The sequence below is a fragment of the Bison bison genome, unplaced genomic scaffold (genome assembly GCF_000754665.1).
Source record: "Bison bison bison isolate TAMUID 2011002044 unplaced genomic scaffold, Bison_UMD1.0 scf7180017864379, whole genome shotgun sequence".
NCBI lineage: Eukaryota > Metazoa > Chordata > Mammalia > Artiodactyla > Bovidae > Bison > Bison bison.
This window is the reverse complement of record NW_011494951.1, coordinates 3769405-3784407: the sequence shown is the minus strand read 5'-3', so window position 1 is coordinate 3784407 and position 15003 is coordinate 3769405. Positions and strand designations below refer to the sequence as shown.

Below are 15003 nucleotides of genomic sequence, written 5' to 3'. Positions count from 1 at the left end.
GGCCCCAGGTGAGCCAAGGAGGAGGTATACAGACTAAAACACACTTAGCAGTCAGCCAGTGTTGATGCCACATCCTCACCTCCCCCCAGTTCAGTCTTTCCACATGGACCTGGGGGTATTGATGTGATCATCTTTGTGTTTTCCAGACTAAGAATAGGGATAGAGTCGTGGTTAAGAGGTGGGCTCTGGCGTCCTGCTGCCTAGATTTGAGTCCTGACCATAATGGGACCTTGGGAAAGGCCCATGGCTGTACCTCAGGTTCATCTGCCCAGGAGACAAGTCAGAACACAGGACCTGTCTCAGAGGGTTGCCGAGGGGATGGGTTCATGTGTTTCCAGTTTTTAGACTAGTGCATGGCATGTGGAGAATGTGATTTTTATTATTTTTAATATTTATTATATTTAATAAAATGTGATATTTACTATTTTTATTATTAATGTAATAAATGTGATATTTACTATTTTTATTATTGTATGATGCCCGGCCCATAGCAGAAACTCAGTTTAAAACACACACACTCTCCGTGCCAACATACTCCATGAATCTTCAGCCCAATGAATGAGTCATGCAGGGAATTAGCTCAACAAGCCTCATCACCTGGCTTCTGCTCTCACATGTGCTTTGGGGCTACCTTTCATCTTGGTTTTGGCTGAATTCACACCCAAAGACAAGTGTTTAATTGCTAAAGGCGTCGCTTTGAAACCAACTTTCGGGGACTGTCAGAGATGTGTTTCCACAGAGGGCAACTCTGCCAGGCTTCTCCAGCCCTCTGCAGATGCATCCATTCTCCAGTTTCCCCAAATTGAAATAAGAAGCGTCTGCAGAGACTCCCAAAGCAGCGCCTAGCAGTGAGAGATGTGAAAGCTGCCTCTTCCCCAACCAGGCTCCTGAGTGCTTGGAAAGGAAAAGAGAACATTTCCTCCCAAACAGCATCCTTTTAGTTTCTGTGTGTAAACTCAGGACGCTGGTCATTGCTGCAGGCGTGGGAAGACAAGGCTATTGAGAGCAGTCATCAGCAAGACTCTTCCCAGCGCAGCTGCTGGAATCTATGCAGGACTGCGGTAGGGACCAAGTCACATCCAAGAATGACCTTCAACGCTGGAAGTTCTCCTGATTATCGTGCCAGAGGCCTGGGAAGTCCTGGGCACTCACTTCAGCTTCTCTGGAGGCTCTGGACTCTGTTGGTAGTCCTGGGAGCATCTTGTGAAAGTGAAAGAAAGGGAAGTCACTCAGTCGTGTCCAGCTCTTTGTGATCCCATGGACTATACAGTCCATGGAATCTCTAGGCCAGAATACTGAAGTGGGTAGCCTTTCCCTTCTCCAGGGGATCTTCCCAACCCAGGGACCGAACCCAGGTCCCCCACATTACAGGCAGATTCTTTATCAGTTGAACCACAAGGAAAGCCCAAGAATACTGGAGTGGGTAGCCTATCCCTTCTCTAGCAGATCTTCCCTACCCAAGAATTGAACAGGAGTCTCCTGCATTGCAGGAAGATTCTTTACCAACTGAGGTATGAGGGAAGCCCAACTGCCTTCCTGCGGCCACTCCATCCCTCTGGATTAGTGCTAACCATGCTGTTTCTCGCTCTATACTTGGCTTCCTGAGGGGTGTCCTCCTTACACTCTTTGGGGCCTGACATGGCAACTTAACAAGGACCCAATCAGGACTGATCTTTAAACCTGTAAATATCCTGGGCTTCCCTGGTGGCTCAGTGGTAAAGAATCCACCTGCCAATGCAGGAGACATGGGTTCAATCCCTAGTCCGGGAAGATCCCACATGCCACCGAGCACCTAAGCCCGCAAGCCACAACTATTGAGCCTGTGCTCTAGAGCCTGGGAGCCGCAACTACTGAGCCCATGTGTCACATCTACAGGAGCCCATGTGCCCAGGCTGCCCAACAACAGAAGCCATGGCAATGAGAAACTCAGGCACCGCAACTCGAGAGTAGCCCCCGTTCACCAGAACTAGAGAAAAGCCCACGCAGCAATGAAGACCCAGCACAGCCAAAAATAAACAATAATAAAGATGTCTGATATTTAACAAAAATGGTGTGATGATGGTTTTAAAATAAATAAATACATGTCCTGTTGGATTTAGCTGCTTCACTCTCATACCTTCATCATGCATGCAGTCACTGGTGGGTGGTTGTATGCAGGCTCTGAAGCCAGGCAGACTTGGCAAAAATCATTCTCCACCACTTACTAGCCATGTGGATAACTACCTTACTCTTGGCTCCCTCCTCTGTAAATGGGGGTGTCAACCGCCAGGGTTCTCGTGAGTATGAAATGGAATTACTTATGTGTTTTGGTAGAGTTTCAAGAGTTAGACACAACAGCAAGTTTGTCTGATTGAAGCTAAAAAAGAAGGCGTTGAAAAAAATAGTGAGCAGCTCCCAAGATGGCTGGGAGGGCTGGCAAGCCAGGCTCAGAATCTCTGCAGGGAGAAGATATATGTTCTTTTTCAGATTCTTTTCCATTATAGGTTATTACAAGATACTGAAAATAGTTCCCTGTGCTCTACAGCAGGTTCTTGTTGTTTATCTGTTTTATGTATGGTGGTATGTATGTGTTAATTCCAAACTCCTAATTTATCTCTCCCCACCTCCAATATCCTCTTTGGTAAGTAAGAGGAATTTTCTAGAAATGGATTTGCTGGGTTCTAGGTTAGGATCTTCAACTTGACTAGGTAAAGCTAAACTGTTTTCCAAGGTGACTGTACAAATTAAATTCCCACCGTCAGTGTACCAGAGTACACGCAGCTAGTCACTACTGAACCCTTACCAGACCTGTTCATCTTTAATCTCCCTGGGGATTGGGTGATCTCCATACAGGTACTGGGTGCTGCTTCAAGTTCTTGGGTGATTTCATGACAGCCCGAGACAATCAGTGTTATCACTCCCATCTTGCAGATGAAGAAACCCAGGTTTAGCTGGTTTAAATCATTAGCAAATCATCATGCTGGGATTCAAGCCCAGGTCTGTGTAACCAGACCCTATGCTTTTTCTGCCATTCTATAACACTGGCTGTTATTGGAGAGGTCTCTGGGCCTTTATGGGGTACCTATGGGGAACTATGAGCTTCTTGGAGATGGAACTGTCATGGGGAGCACAGTTCATGACCTCAGTCTTTAGTGTATGTCAGAATCACTCAGTCCCATCCCAAACCCACTGAATCAGAATCGACAGCAGTGTTGTGTGTTGGGGTGGGGCAGGGTCTAGTGAGCATGAAGTGGGCATCTTATTGTGGTTTATTTAAATAATTTTTAAAGTTTATTTTTGGCTGTGCTGAGTCTTCATTACCCAGCAGGCTTTTCTTTGGGTTGCAGTGAGCTAGAGCAACTCTTCATTGTGATGGGCTGGCATCTCACTGCAGTGGCTTCTCTTATTGCCCAGCACAAGCTCTAGGGCACACAGGCTGTGGCATGTGGGCTCTACAGGCTCAATAGTTGTGGTGTGTAGGCTTAGTTGCTCCATGGCATGTGGCATCCTCCTGCACCAGGGATCGAACTGTGTCTCTTGAATTGGCAGGTGGATTCTTTACCACTGAGCCACCAGAGAAGCCCTCATTGTGAGTTTAATTTACATTTCTGTGTTAATAAACATGTGGAACATTATGTCATTAGCTTCCTGGTCAGCTGAATTTGTTTTGGAGTCTGTTCAAATCTTTGACTCATTTCTACTTGTGTTGTCTTATTGATTTGTTAGAACTCTTTATATATTGTGACTACAAATCCTTTGTATCTACATGGGTTGCAAATATGTTAGCTCAGTTGATGGTTTGTCTTTCCAATTTTCATGATGCCTTCTGAAGAGCAGAACACTCTTAAGTCTGATGAAATCCAAATGAGCATTTTGTTTTTCTTTTCTGGTTTTTTTCTGTGTGTGTCTTGAATCTTTACCCACCCCAAGGTGGCAAATATTTTCCCTTATTTAGGTTTGAACATTTTAAACACATTTTCAAGGTGATTCTGTTGTGTGGTTCTCCTTGGTTCAGTCAGATGTGAATTTGATTCCCAGGTTTGCCACTCAGCTGAACAAGTCAGTTTGTCTCTCTGAGCCTCTGTTTCCCTACCTGCCAAAGGATTTGAAAATAAGGTCTGTCCACAAGGTTTGTTAGAAGGATTCAGTGAAACAGCTCAAACAGAGCTTAGCGAAATGCCTGGTATGAAACCAGTGTTCCATAAAAGTCATTTTGTTTATATACAATGGGCTTCGAGCAGCTGGGAGGAATAACATGGTTTGTTGTTTGTTTTCAGTACATCAAGGCCTTTTACAACGAGTCGTGGGAGAGAAGGCACGGACATCCCATAGACTCGGACACTCTGACCCTGCTCTGGTCTGTGACCGTGTCCATATTCGCCATCGGTGGACTCGTGGGGACGTTCCTGGTGAAGGTGATCGGAAAATTTCTTGGGAGGTCAGTGGGGGCCCCTCTGTATTGGCCATACTATGTCTGTATTAGAGTCAGGATTGCAGGAGGCAACAGAATTCCACTCAGTCCAGCTGGAGAGATTATAATGCCAGAAGGACACAAAGCAGAAATAGGGTAAGGAAAAGCCAAGGAAAATTGAATCCCTGGGTGAGGGGTTGACAGGCTGGCGCTGAGGCTGTGGAGGCATCAGGCTTTGTCAGGACCCTACTGTCCAAACAAGGAGGAGCTGGGAAGAAATATTCTGGCTGTTCTTTCTGCTGGCCCTCCAGCCTGCATAGGCGCCTCTCATTGGTCAAACCCAAGCAGAAGCCTGAAAACCCAGGTGTCTCATTGGTGCAGCTCAGGAGGACCAGCTTCAGGGCTCAGAGAGGTGAGGGGAGAGTGGAAAGGGACCTAGGTGTGGGAGCAATTGGACAAGAGTCAGCACAGTGTCTTAGAGACTGTTCCACAGAGATATCTACAGAGCTTTTTTTTTTTTTTAAATCAGTTGCTTAAACAGTCTTCCATTGTATGACTGGATGATAATTTCCTTACTGGCTCCTGACTGAGAGACATTTGGGCCACGTCAAACTCTTCCCAATACAAAGGCAGCTGCTGTGAATATCAATTTCATGTTGAAATTCCCCAACATCAACCTCTCCAATCAGATCCACTCTACCCCTGTGTTTCAGTCTTTTATTTTCTACGTGAAGCCTTCTTTCGTGTAAGATTGCGTTATCCATAAATTCCCCCAAACATTTGCTCTGTGTCCTTGCTCATAGCAACTTCCTGGGGGATGCTGAGGTGTTTAGTGGAGAGAGTAGAGTCTTTAGAGCATTCACATGTGAACTTGAATCATGAGTCTTCTACTTCCTGGCTGTGTTGACATTTGACCCTCAGGTCTCTCATCTGTGGAATAGAGACAAGAGTCCTACCCTGCTGTAAGGGCTAGAGAAAATTAATGGGGGAGAATGGCCCATTAGCTCACTGCAGAGAAGCTATTATTATCTACCATATTATTTTCTCATCATCACCTTGACATAGTAGGGGGTCACCCAAACATAGTAAAGTGAAAGAAAGAAAGTGAAGTCACTCAGTTGTGTCTGACTCTCTGTGACCCCATGGACTGTAGCCCACCAGGCTCCTCCGTCCATGGAATTTTCCAGACAAGAGTACTGGAGTGGATTGTCATTTCCTTCTCCAGGGGATCTTCCTGACCCAGGGATCGAACCTAGGTCTCCCGAATTGCAGGCAGACGCTTTGCCGTCTGAGCCACCAGGGAAGCACCAAAAGAGCCAGATGGAATTCTCCAGGCCAGAATCCCTGAGTGGGTGGCCTTTCCTTCTCTAGGGGATCTTCCCAACCCAGGGATTGAACCTGTCACTCAGGACTCCCCGAGTCACTTTTTAAATGGCAGGAACACATATCAGACTGGCTTATGCCTTAGAGGGAATTGGTTGGCTCATGTGGCTGAAATATAATTCAGCTGAATCCAATAGCTCCTATGATGTCATAAGAAAATGCATCTGTGTTCTCTCCTCTCAGCTCTTGCTTGCTATGTTGGCTTCATGAACAGGTGGCCTCTGCCCACGGAGGGGCAAAGTGGCCTAAGCCCCTTAGACAGATATGGTTCCTACTGAACATCCCCACCACAAACTTCTTCCCACAGTCCTCATACAGGCCCCAGGCATGAATCTCACTTCCCTGAGAGAGCTTGCAAACTGTCAAGACTCTTCAAAAGGAGCCAATTCTACCCCATTAGAGACATTTGACAATGTGCAGAGATACTGCAGGTTGCAAAGCTGAGGGCTGTGACTGGTACCTCCTAGAGGCCAAAGTCTCAAACAGAAGGAGTCAGCAAACACAAAGCATGGAGCTTCTCCAGTACACGTGGTTTACGCATCATCAGTTGGTTTTAAGGACATAGTCCACTTGGTATTAAACGTGCATGAACTGGGAAGTGACAGTTAAAAGTCATAACAAACCTTTACTCTAGGTCCACCCACTGCCCACCACATATCTGTCAGAAACAATGCTGGCCTCTGAGCTTACATAGGACTTCGTGTTTCCCTCTGTTATATCACTTGGCATTTGGGGTTACAAAGATTTAGTTTCATTTCTGTCTCCCCTGAAAGGCGAGCTCCTCAGTGTAAGATCCGTGTCTGTATAGGAGCCCCGGCATGTGGCACAGGAGCTCCAACACAGTAGGCAAGCCATAAACTTTTGTTGGGTTTATGAAAGGATGGAGGGAAAGTGCTCAATGCTTGAACTTTTTCTACCGTTAACTCCCCCAAATGCCCATCCTTCTGTTGCTTGCATGCTTTTTATTTGCCCATACATTTATTTTGCAAATGTTTATGGAGAGCTTGCTATGTGCCAAGCACTTGGTGGTGCACAAAACTGACAAAGTCCCTGGGGTAACAGCTCTCCAGGCAGAGGGAACAGGAAGTGCAAAGGTCCGGGGGAAGAACGGGCTTGGTTCCTTTGAAGATAAGACAGGAGGTCATTATGGCTGGAGCTGAGTCCAGGAGTAGAAAATGAAGCAGGAGGGGTCACTGGGTTCAGAAGTGGAAGACACTGTGGGGAAGGGTTGGGACTCCAGCTTTGACTCAGAGTAAGATGGGATATTACTGGAGTATTTGTGATCTGACTCACATTTTGAAAGGCTTGCTCTTATCAGTGGATTCAGGGAGGCTGGTTAGGAACATCCTGCCACAAGCCAGGTGAAGTGATTCGTTTTGCACCAGGTTTGTCATGAGACACGGTGAGAAACAGTGAGAATTGTTTGCATTCTGGAAATAGTTTGGGAATAGAGAAAACAAGCCCTGCTCATGGACTATGTGGGACTAAGAGAGAAATAAAAATAATGCTAACATTTTTGTCTTGAAGAATCACAAGGAGCAAGGACTGCATTGCTTTTTTTTAATTAATTTTATATTGGAGCATAGCTGATCAACAATGTTGTGTTAATTTCAGGTGTACAGCAAAGTGATTCAGTTACACATGTATCTATTCTTTTTCAAGTTCTTTTCCTATTTAGGGTATTACAGAATATTGAGCAGTTGCTTTTTGAGGTAGGAAAACCCTTGATAAAAACAAGATTTGGCGGGGGAAAGGAAGAATGGAAACTCAGTTCTAGGTATACTACGTGTGAATTGTCTGTTAGCCCTTCCAGTGGAGATGTCAAGTGCACAATGAGATTTGTGAGTCTAGCACTCGGAAGTGCCCAGAACTCAGATGTAAATCTAGATGTCCTCAGTACAAAGGTGGCACTTGAAGCCAGGAGATAAGGTTACATAGGAGGTACATAAGATCATGGCATCCAGTCCCATCACTTCACAGCAAATAGATGGGGAAGAAAATGGAAACTGTGCCAGACTTCATTTTCTTGGGCTTCAAAATCACTGTGGATGGTGACTGCAGTCATGAAATTAAAAGACACTTGCTCCTTGGAAGAAAAACTATGACAAACCTAGACAGTATATTAAAAAGCAGAGGCATCACTTTGCCGACAAAGGTCTCTCTAGTCAAAGCTAGACAGTAGTCATGTATGGATGTGAGAGCTGGACCATAAAGAAGGCTGAGCACCGAAAAATGGATGCTTTTGAACTGTGGTGTTGGAGAAGACTCTTAAGAGTCCCTTGTACAGCAAGGAGATCAAACCAGTCAATCCTAAAGGAAATCAACACTGAATATTCTTTGGAAGGACTGATGCTGAAGCTGAAACTCCAGTACTTTGGCCACCTGATGAGAAGAGCTGACTCATTGGAAAAGACCCTGACACTGGGAAAGATTGAGGGCAAGAGGAGAAGCAGGTGGCAGAGGATGAGATGATTAGATAGCATCATGGACTCAATGGACATGAGTTTGAGCCAACTCCAGGAGACAGTGAAGGACAGGGAAGCATGATGTGTTGCAGTCCATGGGGTCACAAAGAGTGGGACCCAAAGAGTTGTGACCCACTCGCAAAGAGTGGGACCCTAAGAGTTGTGACCCACTCGCAAAGAGTGGGACACAACTGAGCCACTGAAGAACAACAACAAGGTAGAGACCAAAGGAATAGGTTCAAGAGCTGAGCCTGGAGCCCTCCAATATTCAGAGTGTTGGGAAGATGTTAAGGATCACCCAACAAGGTAGGAGCAGTCTTACCATTGAATGAGATCTACAACGTGAGGGAGAGGAGGTGGTGATCAACCAGGTCCAACACAGCCAAGGAATGAAGACCAGCCTGAGCTCTGGGTGGTGAATTGAGCAACACAGAGGTGGCTGGTTGTCTTGGCAGGAGCCATGTCAAGGGTACAAAGGAGTAAACAATCATGGGAGTGGGTTTAAGAGAGAAAGAAACAAGAAGAAATGGAGACAATGAGTGCAGACCACTTTTTAAAATTTATTTATTTTTTTATTGAAGGATCTTTTTGAGGAGTTTTACCATAAAGAGGAGCAGAGACAATGGTGTGGTGGATGGAGGAAGAGGTAGAATCAGGAGGATTTTTTGTGTTTTGTTTTGAGATGGGAGCTGCAGCAGCACATTAATGAGATGTTCCAGCAAGGAGGGGAAAATGATAGTCAGGAGAAAGGGGTGAAAGTTGCTGAAGCTATAACCTTGAGCAGGTCCTAGAGCGGGTGGGGAACTAGTAGGTCATTGGAGGGATTGGTTTCAGGTAAGAGTGGAGACTGTTCATCCGTAGAAACAGGAAGGAAGGCAGAGCTTATGGGCACAGATGCTGGTAGGTTAAATCACATGGAAGGAACATGTGGACCGTCTCTTCAGATTGATTCTGCTTTCTTGGTAGATTATAAAGCAAGGTCACCAGCTGAGGAACAGAACAAGGGGATTAAAAGAGAGAGAAGATGCTTGGAATAGTCCCCCAGGAGACCAGGAAACTAATCAAAACAGGAAAATCTAGAATGGTTGGTAGGGGCTTAAAGACTACTTGAGTTGGTTGGTCATGAATTTCAAGTGAGACCAGGCAACATAATTCAATGTATTTTTTTTTCCAGCCAAGATGAACTTTGTATACATGTGCAAGATAGACTGAGATCTAACTAGGATTGGAGTTATCTCAGAAACACAGAATGAAGGAGAAGAGTGAGTGGATCAAGGAGTGGAGGGTATATGAATGTTTAAAATGATGGACTCTGGAATTCAAGCTGGATAAGCAGGAAGAGATGGACATGGTAGAAGCTAGATCCCATCTTGGCTTATAGGCTGGGCAGCTAAAGAATTGCTGGAAGGGTAAGTGGTAGGAGCCAGGATCTCCACAATTTCCCCCATTTCACTAGGGCTTAATGAAAAGTACTTTCCAAATCCAAACTGAAATCATACTCCCTGTATCTCCTGATCATAGTCCTGTGTATCAAGGTGAATAGTGGAAGGCAGCTCTCACACTTTCCCTGAACCCTCTCTTATCTGGGCTGAATGTCCCCAGTCCCTTTGACCATTTCTCAAGGACATGGCCTCCAAACTCCTCTTTACCCCTTTCTGTCAAGAGCTGATGATTTGGGCTGCTCTGGGAAGATTCTACATCACTGGAGAAGCTCAAAGTACGGAACCAGTTGTACGCAGTTGGGGGTCCCAGAGGGCACTGGGGTTCTGCTCTCAGAAACAGCATGGTGCTGGTCCTTCTTGTTCTGTTGCATGTTCATCCCTGTGAAAAATATGGTAACAACAATAATTAAAATCCCCGTCTCTGAACCCTAGTGAGTCAGCGTTGTGAATTATCTGCAAATAAGGTTTCTCTTCTCGCTGGGACATTGTCATGCTGGGGGTTATTTTGGGAAGGAGTTCATTAATATGATAAACTCGCTTAGAGGGTGTGCAGCCCAATTTGTAAATGTTTCAAGTCAGACTTGAATGTGATTTTAACATCCCCTGCGTAGCACAAAATGCACCATTCTATCCAATGCAAGAGCTCAGACCCAAGCCCTGGGAGGCATCCATGGCTCCTCTCCCTCTCTCCACTTCTATCCAACTCATCCATATTTTAGGTTCTGAATACCAGTTTCCAATGTCTGTGGCCAGGGTGGGGGTATTCCCTACATCATCAAGACATTTTTCATACACCAGCTGTCTGTTCTATAATTCAACTCCGTTCTGACACTATCTACCCAGGGATGGTATCAGATTACAATATCGAGGGCTCAGCCCCACCAAACTGCCCCTCTCCCAGTTCAGACACCAGTCCCAGGCCCAGGTTGTCACCTGAGCTTCTGACCATCTGGCTTTGGACTGGAGGGTCCAAAGACCCCCTGCCTTGGCTTTCAAGTTAAGGGTTTAGTCTCGCAAGACTTCCCCTCCCCTCTTCCAACTCCAGATGCTAACAGCGAGTCATGGTTGTCAACTATGCTTCTAACTCAGGCTCCAGCCCCTCTCCTCTCTCTGTAGGTCGGGATGGGATTGAAAGTTTCAATCTTCTAATCACATGGTTGACTCCACCAACAACCATCCCCTCATCCTTATTTCCTTTCCAAAATCACCGGCTATAAATCAGAGCTTCCGAGGATGCCCCTCTTAGGGTTTTATTAATTGTTAGAGCAGCTCACAGAACCTACAGGAACATTTTCCTTAGTAGATCCCTGATTTATTATGGAAGGATATAACTGGGACCAGACAATGGAAAAGACACCTGGGACAAAGGATGGGGAATGGGTGGAGCTTCCGTGCTCTCTGAATGTACCACTCTTCCCAAATCTATTCACAGTCATCAACCTGGAAGCTGCCCAAACCTTGTCCTTTTGGGGTTTATGGAAGCTTCATTACATAGGCATAGTTGTTTAAGTCATTGGCCATGGATGTTTGAATTCAATCTCCAGCCCCTCTCTCTCTGGAGGTCAGGATGGGATTGTAAGTTACAACATTCTAGTCACATGATTGGCTCCACTGGCAACCAACCCACCCTATCCTTAGTTCTTTTCCAAAAGTCACCTCACTGACATCAGCTCACTTGTGGGCTTGTTATGAATAACACAACATTGATTTCATTGTTCTGGCTCTGAATCGATTTTAGGAAATGAGGTCTAGTGACGAAATATTATAACAAAAGATGCCCCCATGGTTCTTATCACTTGGGAAATTCCAAGGGTATTGAGCACTGTGAGCTGGAAACCAGGATGAAGACTGCATATTTTTGTTACTATAAATCACAATATCACTATCAACAAATTCCATCAATTCTGTCTGCAAAACACACCAAGATCCAGCCATGGCTCACTCCCTCCACCATCCTGATCCAAATCCCTGTGAGCACTTGCCTGATCTATGCAATATTCCCTGTTGGCCTCCCTGACCCCACACTTACCCCTGCATCCCATGGTCAAAATAGAAGATGGAATGGTTTTATTAAAATCAGGCCATGCCTCTCCTCTCCTTTGAAACTTCAAAGGCTACGCTTCTTACTCAAATAGAAACCCAAGTTGTCATGGTGGCCTGCGGATCCCTTACAAGCTCCCCTTACAAGCTCCAGTCCCCTCCCCTTTCACCTTCTACTACTTGCTCTCTGGGTCTCCTCTGCTTCCAGCCACACTGGCCTCACTCATGTTGCTGCAACAGTCTACATCTGGCTCTTCTCTGCCATGATTGCTGTTCCCCAGGGTCCATACAGCTCGTCTTCTCGCTCTTCAAATCACCCACTTTCTTCAGTCTGTGCTCAGGTGTTAGCTTCTTGGCAAGGCCCTCTCTGGCCACTCTGTGTAAAATTGCACCCCCTCCCCCGCTCTCATGTTCTCTACAACATTTCTTACCAGCTGATATGCTCCACATGTTTTAATTTTACTTGTTTATTAAGAGAAGCATAAAAGCAGGGACTGGGCCACATTCATGGCTGTGTGCCAGAACATAGAATGATGCTCAGCATCCAGTCCAGCTTCAAACATGTGCTGAGTGAATACATGTCAGCTGAATGAAAAAAAAACTGTTGAAAGAATGAGTGAATGAGAGTATAAGTGGTAGCCACTATTGCAAACAGCTTAGTATTCTGGATTCTGGAATGCCAAATATCCCACCGAATAGCTTGTGACCTTGAAGAAAGAAAGAAAGTGAAAGTTGCTCAGTCATGTCCAACTCTGCGAATCCATGGACTGTACAGTCCATGGAATTCTCCAGGCCAGAATACTAGAGTGGGTAGCTGTTCCCTTCTCCAGAGGATCTTCCCAACCCAGCAATCAAACCCAGGTCTCCCACATTGCAGGCAGATTTTTTACCAGCTGAGCTACCAGGGAAGCCCAAGAATACTGGAGTGGGTAGCATTTCCTTCTCCAGAGGATCTTCCCCACCCAGGAATCAAACAGGGGTCTCCTGCATTGTATGCCGATTCTTTACCAACTGAGCTATCAGGGAAGCCCTGTGTGACCTTGGCCAAATCTTAGTTTCTAGATCTGTTTCTTCATGTGGGAAATACAGTAGCAAATCACCTAACTTACAGGGTCTTCAATGAGTGTAAAGGACTTAGTGCCTGGCACATCATAAGGACTCTCTGAATGTTAGCTATCATCATGGTTTGTTTGTTTATTTTACTTTATTGAGTCTCTGAATACGTTCCAGGTGACATCCTAGGCACTTTGCATAAATCTTTCTCACAGAATCCTTACAAGATAGACGTTATTATATTCATTTTACAGGGGAGTAAATCAAGTCAAGACTGAGAGAGTAAGAAATCTTTCCAAAGTTGTTCAATTAGTATGAGCTGTCCAAGCAGGAACATTACTGGAGGTGGGTTCAGGAGAATAGCAGCTCTGCAGCCCACAGATGTGGGAGCTAAAGTGAGATTCATGGCAGATCAGAGCTGTGCCATGTAGGGCAAGTGGAGTCCACGTGACCTGACTCCTAGATTCATTCCTTCATTTATGCAGCAAATATATATGGGTCACCTGCCTGTGTCGGGAACTGGTGTACTTGCTGGGGATCCAGTGACAAGACAAAGTCTCTGCCCCCTAGTGCTTACATTCTAGTACAGGAAGATGGACAGCTAGCATAAAACAAGTAACAGGAGGATAATTTCCTGTAATACTGGGGCTGTGGAGAGGCTAGAACAGGGTGAGAGGATGGGCTGTGCAACTGGGGAAAGCAGTCATATCAAAGGGTGTCAGGAGATTGCATTTGAGTTGAGGCTTTAGTGAGATGCTTCCCTCATAGCTCAGTTGGCAAAGAATCCACCTGCAATGCGGGAGACCTGGGTTCGATTCCTGAGATGGGAAGATCTCCTGGAGAAGGGAAAGGCTACCCACTCCAGTATTCTGGCCTGGAGAATTCCATGGACTATACAGTTCATGGGGTTGCAAAGAGTCGGACCAGACTGAGCAACCTTCACTTTCACTTTCTTTTAATGAGATGGAATGACCCCATTGGATCAGAGACCACTTCTGAAGATTTTAGCCCCCTGAGGGGGCTCCCTTCCAAGCCCCTAAGGTATCAGCAGCACAGGATAGCACACCCACTTCAGAGGTCCCCCTTTCGACATCTCCACGCCCTGCTACTTGCTTAACCAATTCCCAATGTTAAATTGGTTAACTAATTTAACCAATTAAATTGGTTAAACTAACTACAGTGATTTTCATTTTCCTATCTGACCTCTGACTCATGGATTTTTTTTTTTAATTTTCCACTTTAATTTTTTAGTTACATACGATTAGCTATTTCCGTCTTCCCAGGTGGCACTAGTGGTAAAGAACCCGCCTACCAATGTAAGAGACATAAATGATGCGGGTTTGATCCCTGGATTGGGAAGATCCCCTGGAGAAGGGCATGGAAACATACTCCAGTATTGTTGCTTCGAGAATCCCGTGGACAGAGGGGTCTGGTGGGCTACAATAGGGTCGCAAAGAGTTGGACATGACTGAAGCAACTGAGCATGTACACATGCGTTAGCTATTTCATATTATTAAAGATTGGCTTTATCAGCAAAATATTCAACATGTATTAACAAGTTTGAAGAAGTCACATATCTGTATAATTTTAGCTATGGTGCTATTGCCTAGAGGGATAGTGAAGATGCCAGAAAAAACACAAAGGTTGCAAAAAATTAAATCTACTTAACACTTTAAAAACATACATCTGCAAAGTAACAGGTTATGAATAAAAACAATGTAAGTCTAGTTAAAAGGTAAGATCTACCTTGTCCTATTTATTGAAATATATTTTTTTATTTAAAAATTTTTTTTATTATTATTTTTTTTACTTTACAGTATTGTATTGGTTTTGCCATACATCAACATGCATCTGCCACAGGTGTACACCTGTTCCCCATCCTGAACCCCCTCCCACCTCCCTCCCCATACCATCCCTCTGGGTCATCCCAGTGCACCAGCCCCAAGCTTCCTGTATCCTGCATCGAACCTGGACTGGCGATTCATTTCTTATATGACATTATACATGTTTTAATGCCATTCTCCCAAATCATCCCCCGCTCCCACTCCCACAGAGTCCAAAAGACTGTTTTATACATCTGCGTCTCTTTTGCTGTCTCGCATACAGGGTTGTTGTTACCATCTTTCTAAATTCCATATATGTGGGGAGCGAGCTCCGCCCGTGGCAAAGGTCATGAGGAAGGAGGCTTGACATACGCAAAGGCGGGATCAAGCCTCAGGAGTCTCCCTGG

General features: G+C 45.3%; 1 protein-coding gene across 1 annotated transcript in view; it reads left to right on the top strand.

The window, feature by feature from the left end:
• SLC2A9 (solute carrier family 2 (facilitated glucose transporter), member 9) overlaps positions 1-15003 on the top strand; it is a 52829-nt gene that overhangs the window by 20879 nt on the left and 16947 nt on the right. Inside the window, exon 3 of the mRNA XM_010857266.1 lies at positions 4257-4417. Within this exon, the coding sequence (XP_010855568.1) occupies positions 4257-4417 (161 nt within the window). The remainder of the gene's footprint in view (positions 1-4256; positions 4418-15003) is intronic.